This window comes from Berghia stephanieae, chromosome 2, assembly GCF_034508935.2.
Source record: "Berghia stephanieae isolate SIO BIC M18660-M18661 chromosome 2, UCSD_Bste_1.3, whole genome shotgun sequence".
Classification (NCBI taxonomy): Eukaryota; Metazoa; Mollusca; class Gastropoda; order Nudibranchia; family Aeolidiidae; genus Berghia; species Berghia stephanieae.
In genome coordinates, this window is record NC_088361.1 from 8,006,628 (window position 1) to 8,015,232 (window position 8,605).

Genomic DNA, 8,605 nt, shown 5'->3' on the forward strand with positions numbered 1-8,605 from the left:
TTAAGTTGCGACAATGTAAATTTAGATGGAGAAATAAAGTTAATCATTACGCTCATGACATTGAACACGACGTGGCAAAGCACCTACATCACATCGATGTGGCATCGTTCGCGATATTCTTAACCATCTAACTTCTTACGTTTGTGATGCTTTTTTACAAATGAAATACTTGTTTATTTGTGGTATTTATTTGTAGTCTATGATGATAAGAACATCGATTTAAGCTACATCGACTTATTGATTTTTTTTTTTTTTTTTTACGTTTATATAGACAAGGTGGAGGGACCAAGAAAAAAATCGACTAGCAACCATATCAATGCACTGTATTATTATTATTATCATTATTACCATTATCATTACCATTATTATCATTACCATTATTATCATTACCATTATTATTATTATTACCATTATTATTATTATTACCATATTATTATTATTACCATTATTATTATTATTATTAATTTTTCATTATTATTATATTATTATTATTATTATTAATTATTATTATTATTATTATTATTATTTTTAAATTATTATTATTACCATTATTATTATTATTATTACCATTATTATTATTATTATCATTATTATCATTATTAGTATTATTAGTATTATTATTATTATTATTATTATTATTATTATTGCTTTGCGAGATGAGTTGTCTTATGTTTTTGTACGCAAGGGAGTGTTTGCATTGAAATCCAGTGATGGTTAAAAATATTTACGTACCGTTCCTGGCAAACGTGATATCAATCTTTTCACAAATGACGGTATTGGACTCTCAAATGAATTCATGACAGCTTGTATGCAAGGGTCGATGACATCGTATTTCCTAGAGAATTATTATAATATATATTATCATCATCATCATCATCATCATCATCATCATCATCACCATCAACATCATCACCATCATCATCAGTTAACCATTCAGCAACAGGATATTGTAATATGATGGTGATATAGTCAGAAGTTGAAAGATCTAGAGTTCACAAGCGTCCAATGTTTTTTGTTGTTTTTAAGGGCTTTACGGCGCTTGCAACACATTTAGGTTATATCAGCGCCAGTAAAAAGGAAGAAAATGGGATGGTAAAAAGTTCTAGAATTACAATTAAATCACCCAAGAAAAAGTAAGACATAAGGGAACTGAGAGCAAATAGGGATCAGATGAAGATTCCAAGAGCATACCACCAATGTACTTAGTTTGAAATCACCTATAAGTCTCATCCGGACACAAGCACAAAACCCAACGAAGAGGAATACACTCAAATGCTAACATTCTACATTGAAAATAACAAATATAGTAATACATAACAGAGAGATGATTTACAAGGAAAAAAATAGCATCTCCAAAAACAATTATGCATTTGACTGTTGCCCTCCCAGCAAGGACTCCGGCCACGGCCAGGACAAAACCAAGTAATCTCATTCCAAGAAAAAGACAGAAAGCATGTTGGAAAACAGATATAAGGGGATATAAGACACAGTATGTAACCCTCCCCCCCCCCCCCCCCCCCCCCCCCCTCCCCACTATGGGAGGTCAGGAACCCCACCCAACACATGCGTCCAAGAAAATGTAAAATAAAGAAACTGTACATAATAGAACAAATACAATAAAAGTCGTTAAACCAATATTCAAAGGACGCTTATCCGTTTCGGTTTTTAAGATTGGAAATGAAGGGACATTACACATACATTATTAGAACTACAATTGTTTATTATTTCTGGATTGCTTCCCTTACACATGTCTTGGAAAAATACAGCAGTTTGAGGGAGATGAGTGGAGTGTATGGTGTGTCGGGATAGACTGGATCACGTCGAAACGAATAGACACCATATCTTGTAAGGTATATATATATACAATAATAGACCATTATAACTCAAGTCTCGTAGCCTTGAGTAAGGCGTTTCACACACGGATAGCTTCAATCGTTTTGATGTAAGGTGTGAATTTGAACCATGAATCTATATTGCTTGCTACAGTGAATACTTAAAAAGCACTGTGAAACGTACTAGTAAAATGAGTCTTTAAAATATAAAATTATATATATATATATTTGACATGTTATTAGTAACTATGGAGCTAATTATTATTATAATATTTACCACAATATTGGAGTCAGTCTACATCAATAGTTCAGACATGTCGAGCACTATTCGTACCATATTTGTATCATAACAACTGTAACTAAGGGCCTGATACACTGAAGTAGACCGACTCCAATATCGTGATATATATATATATATATATATATATATATATATATATATATATATATATATATATATATATATATATATATATATTATATTATATATATTATATATATATATATATATATATATATATATATATATATATATATATATATATATATATATATATATATCGATTCTACATCAGAGATAAAACTGACTTACAAGGCATCTGCAGCGTGCTGGCCTCCATCCCCACTTATGATGGACATGAACAAATGTTCGAACACATACAAGACATCTGGTGGGTCAAACTCTACAACCTAAGAGGGAAAAAAAGAAGACCAGGACAATGAAGAAGCTTTGTGGAACACTGCGGATGAGGCCCGACCCTATATTTTATCGCGGTTTTTTTTTTCTGCGAGAATTCAGACATTACAGAAAATCAAACAATTAGACGAAATGGTAAAACGGAGAGCCTTTAATAATTGAGTACCTTCCTTCTTTGAACAATATGGTAATAACTCTATGGTCAACTGATATTAAAATATACGATGGCATGTCATTGATTTGATTCTATTGTCTCTTACCGTGTGTCCCATCTTCTCTAAATTGTTGACCGCCAACAGCACTGCCCTCTTGACTGCAGGCACGGGTTCAACTCCACCGTCCCACGTATAGTAGCCAATCTTCAAAGGCTCTGTGCTTTTGTATAGCTATTAAATTTAAAAAAAAAACAATAAAATAATAATAATAATAATAATAATAATAATAATATTAATAATATAAAATAAAATAATAATAATATTAAAATAATAATATTATTAATAATAATAATATTAATAATAATAATATATTAATAATAATAATAATATTAATAATAATAATAATATTAATAATAATAATATTTTAATAATAATATTATTAATAATATATTATTAATAATAAAATTATTAATAATAATATTATTAATAAAATCATAATAATAATAATAATTAATAATAATAAATAATAATAATAATAATATAATAATATATAATCATTATTATTTATTATTATTATTATTATTATTATTATTTATTATTATTATATATTATTATTATTATTGTAACATTAATTACCAATAATGTTTCAAACATAAATGACTGGGTTTGTTTTTTTTAAGTCTAAAGAAAGAAAACTTGCGCTTTTATACAAAAGATTCAGTATTTTAGTGCTCAAAGCTCTTTGTTTTTAAGGGTTTCACGGCGCTTGCAACACATTTACGTCATATCAGCGCCAGTTTAAAAAGAAAAGAAAATGGGGTAGTAAAACGTTCTAGAATTACAATTAAAGCATCCAAGAACAAGAGAGACAAGAGGAATTGGTTCAAATAGGGAACAGATGTAGATTCCAAGAGCACACTATCAGTGTACTTAGTTTGAAATCGTTTTTGTTTTTAAGGGTTTTACGGTGCTTGCAACACATTTACGTCATATCAGCGCCAGTTTTAAAAAAAGAAAATGGGATAGTAAAAACTTCTAGAATTACAATTAAAGCATCCAAGAGCAAGAGAGACAATGGAGAATTGGTTCAATTAGGGAACAGATGTAGATTCCAAGAGCACACTATCAGTGTACTTAGTTTGAGATCACTAAATGTCTCACCCAGGTTTATAAATCATACATATGTAAAAGTGTGCGGCTATGTGGTCTAGTGGTATGACACTAGCTTTCGGATCGGAAGGTCCTGGGTTCGAGCCTCGGCGCATAGTTGAGTCCTTGGAAAAGTCTATTTACTCACATTCTCTCACCATACTCAGGTGTAAAATAAGTACCAGGCCGTTAACAGCGTTGTCTTTGTCCGAAAAATTGTATTATCGCCTAACAGGCGGCATGTCCCGTCCTATATGTTAAACGTTGCTGTTGACCAGGGACCCCTTTGAGCACATTTAGTGGATATTGCGCTATATAAAAGCTATTTTTAAAAGGAAAAATAATACAGTGCATAACAGAGAGATGATTTACATGGAAATAAATATTTTACATTTAAATTAGATGAGAGAATGTGAGTAAAGAGCCATTTCAAAGGACTCGACTTTGCGCCGCCCAATTCGAGACTCAAAAAAGGAACATACAAGCCCAAAGGAAAGAGTCACTACACAAAACCTCATAGCCGTTTAATGCGTTTGCATGACTTATATTATGAGATGGAAATGACCAACCATATATATATATATATATATTATAATATATATATATATATATATATTATAAATATATATAATGCGTGCCATGTAGCTGTTTGGAAGCGAAACAAATGCTATAATTATATTATTATTCCGATAGTATCGCTCTATGTTGAAACAAAGAAAAATGTGGAGCGGGCACATATCAATAATGACGAAAAGTATAGGGTATGGAGAAGTGCCAAAGATCGAGGGCCGTGGCTGTGACAAACACAGATCTTAATTTAACAATTATCCAAGCTCATGCTTCTCGATCTTACAGAAACTCCAACAAAGGGGAAACAGTCTTGTAATATCCCATTCGAACTCGCACTCAATTGAGGTACAAGCAGGTAAAACAATATCCCCCATAGAAAAAAAAGAACACGACTGCCTGCCTTATGGCATAATATTATAGCGCATGTGCGACTTCCACACATTTGCAGGTCTGATAGCCAAACAGTTATGGACTTGATTCAACGTTATAATGGATAATATTTTGCGTTGGTTTGAGAGTATTTTCATTACAGCAAGGGCCCCATAACAATGTGGGCAATCAGACCTGCAAATAAGTACACATCGGTCACGTGATTCCCATTACCTCATTATTCCAGGGCATTTTGGGGATTAGCGGATCCAACTCGTAAAGCTTCGGAACCAATGCTGCCTTCATGAATTCTACTAGTGTGTCCACATCACGACCTAAAGGACTGTATACCTCTGCAACTGATAACGGGAACCAAATACATTTAAGCTTTTAATTTATAATATACTGATTTGTGGGTTCAGCTAAGGTATTTTTTAAAAAAGTAACTGGTGTAAGTTATTCAGTAATGCGATCGTCTTATTACGTGCATATATTAATAAGGAAATCATGTCATTTATCATGTATCAATTATCGCTGGTGGCTTCTAGCGTAGCCATCGTTAAGTTACTGAAACCCAAAGAGGCACTTTGACGTCATTATTTGTTTTTTGCACCGCCTAGTGAAATGTTAGTAGTGCTCATGGAAACAAGTGGTCCCATTGGTTGTTGAACTATTGAATACAACTCACGATTTGTTTTCTTCTGTGGCCAAAGACTGGCATTTTGACGTCATTTTTTGGTCAGTGTCAGGCTATAAGTTAACGATGGCTACGCTTCTAGTCAGTAATATCGTACCATACAACAATAGGGAAGCTCGTTTTACTTTCTATTGTCTTCAAAAGTTCGGTGTTCTGAAATTTAAAGTACGATTTACAATGGTATGCATTTAATGCAATGGACTTCTCACAACAAATTCTGACTTTATCGTATTCCTTGGCAATTTTAAAACAATGTTATTTAAGAATAGTTCCACGAGCACGATACTCACGTGACATAATTCCCAGTCCAAATGGATAATTTCCTGCGTTGCTGAAAAAAAAAAAATTATAAAACGCATGAATTATACGGCAAGAATATTACATTGCCTCAAAGTTGACCGTGTGAAAAGATTATAAGTGGGAAACCATGAACTATGATTTTCTCTTATTCTCTCTTCCCTCTCATTCTGTTGAATATCACCAAGAGGAACAGCAATGAAAAGAAATGTATTGGGGGCTTCATGATGTCTTTAACTGTTAATTGAACATTGAATAATATGGTAACTGCAATTCAAAATAGTGGATTCAACTATGCTGAAAAGGCAAGAATGTATTTCATATCACCATCACTATCTTGTTAAAATTAAGCATCCCTAATTTATTTTTCCGTAGATTAATAATAATAATAATAATAATAATAATAATAATAATTAATAAATAATAATAAATAATAATAATAATAATAATAATAATAATAATAATAGATAATAATAAGATAATGATAATGAATAATAATAATAAAATAATAATAATAATAATAATAATAATAATAATAATAATGATAATAATAATGATAATGATAATGATAATAATAATGATAATAATAATGATGTTTTTGTTTTTGTTTTTAATGGTTTTACGGCGCGTGCAACACATTAAGGTCATATCAGTGCCAGTAAAAAGGAAGAAAATGGGATAGTAAAAAGTTCTAGAATTACAATAAAAGCACAAAAGAAAAGGTGAGACAAAGGGGAATTGGTTCAAATAGGGAACAGGTGTAGATTCCAAGAGCACACCGTCAAAGTACTTAGTTTGAGATCACCTAAAAGTCTCATCCAGACACAAGAACAGGTCCCAACTAAGGGGAATACACTCAAATGTTTACAAATCATATAATAAAATATGTAAACTAAACATAATATAATGCAAAACAGAGAGATGATTTACAAGGAAAAAAATATCTCCCAAACTATAACTATACATTCGACTGTTTCCCTCCCAGCCAAGGAATCTCAGCCAGAGTCAGGACAAAACTAAGTAATCTCATTCCAAGACAACGACAGGAAATAATTGGAAAACGGGTATGGGGGGATAGAAGACACAGCATGTACCTCCCTGCCCACTATGGGAGGTCAGGATCCTCACCCAGTACGATGATGATGATGACAGTAAGAAGAAGAAGAAGAAGAAGAAGAAGAAGAAGAAGAAGAAGAAGAAGAAGAAGAGAAGAAGAAGAAGAAGAAGAAGAAGAAGAAGAAGAAGAAGAAGAAGAAGAAGAAGAAGAAGAAGAAGAAGAAAGGAAATGTGGTGTAAAGACAAGACGTGTGTGTAAAGACGTGTTATAATATACATATATAAAAATCAGGGTAAAAAGCAAGCCTTTAAATGGCGACACGAAACACTATAAATTGATACAGTATATAAATGAATTATTAATATATATATATATATATATATATATATATATATATATATATAATATATATATATATACGTTGTATATATATTAAAACAAGAACTATGTGACACACAAATTAAGATAAAACCATTTTTAAAATGATGTACATTATAAAATAGCTTAAATTAGTTAAATTAGTAGATAAATATGACTCTGGCCATAAACATTGAGGGCAAAGCAAAGATTCTTAAGGAATCCATATCTCACCTGAGCCTGTTTGGAGTACATTTAATACCAGCAATTCCACAAAAATGGACAGGGATCCTGATGCTTCCTCCCATATCACACCCAAGGCCCATAATCGAGGCCCCAGATCCAATCAAAGCACCTTCTCCTCCGGAGGAACCTCCTGGTGTTCTTTTGGGGTTCTTGGGGTTTCTTGTCACACCAAAGATGGGGTTCGAGCATTCGAAACTATTTGGGGGAAAACATTGGTTGTAGTTGTCATGTATGAAACAGCTGAGATTACAACAAACGGTCCCTCAACGTTGCTTTCATAAATTCATAGGCTGACATTGCCCTAAAAATTACGTGACAACACATGCAACAATGTAATTGAAATTGTTACGCTCTGAATGATTGTAAATCTTTTACTTTATGAATTTTATAACAAGAGTTTTAATATGACTTAAGTCTTGAGCTAACAACACGACCTAAATAAGGTCCGAGGGTTCGAGTCGTCTATTAGACACCTTATAAAAAGCATTTTCAACATATATTCCACATATGTCCACTCTCCAGAGTAGATCTGTCGGAAAGTACGTTGAAAAATAGGCTTCAACAGTCATGACGTCACTTCCCTCGTAATCACTCATGGTAACTTAGGGACTGGCTCTAAACTATAGGAACAATGGCGGACGCCCTTATAAAATATTTCTCCGACGAGCATAAAAGTGTATCTAGAGGAGAAAAACAAATATGATCATGTTTTGACTTTTATACATTCTGATCACATGACATGAAAAGTTCTAGCCAGCATGAAGAATACAAAGTACCCATTTTCTTTGTTTAGAACCAGGCTGTTCGCCGTTGATAGGCGACGTGACATCAGACTAGTGAATCCAATTGTTACTGTCCATTTTATCCTGCAGAACTCTGGCTCCAAGGGTCTTATGGCCCTGGAAGGACTATAAGAAACTTATGAGTGGTAATTAAGCTATCCGAGGCTGGTATCCATTTTCCCTCGTCTTATTTTATTGTTAACTGAAGAAGGTTAAAGGCCGTAAACTATTTCTAAATTGTTAATTCATCTTGTAAATGTAACCATGTTAGGAACTATTGCGATTATAATAACAGACCTTACCTCATTTGTGCCTGGGGCAAATTTGTGCGAGCAAATGGAACGGCACCTTGTTCCACCAGGACCTGATTCAAGGCCATCCAAGGGAGAAAATTTAG

At 32.6% G+C, this 8,605-nt stretch overlaps 1 protein-coding gene across 1 annotated transcript in view; it reads right to left on the reverse strand.

Moving 5' to 3' along the window:
- Window positions 1-8,605, reverse strand: part of LOC144963862 (vitamin D3 hydroxylase-associated protein-like) — a 33,005-nt gene that overhangs the window by 7,685 nt on the left and 16,715 nt on the right. Inside the window, exons 7-13 of the mRNA XM_078897814.1 lie at window positions 8,511-8,583; window positions 7,415-7,621; window positions 5,760-5,800; window positions 5,007-5,131; window positions 2,790-2,915; window positions 2,425-2,522; window positions 733-835 (exon numbers count right to left, since the gene is read on the reverse strand). Of these exons, the coding sequence (XP_078753940.1) occupies window positions 733-835; window positions 2,425-2,522; window positions 2,790-2,915; window positions 5,007-5,131; window positions 5,760-5,800; window positions 7,415-7,621; window positions 8,511-8,583 (773 nt within the window). The remainder of the gene's footprint in view (window positions 1-732; window positions 836-2,424; window positions 2,523-2,789; window positions 2,916-5,006; window positions 5,132-5,759; window positions 5,801-7,414; window positions 7,622-8,510; window positions 8,584-8,605) is intronic.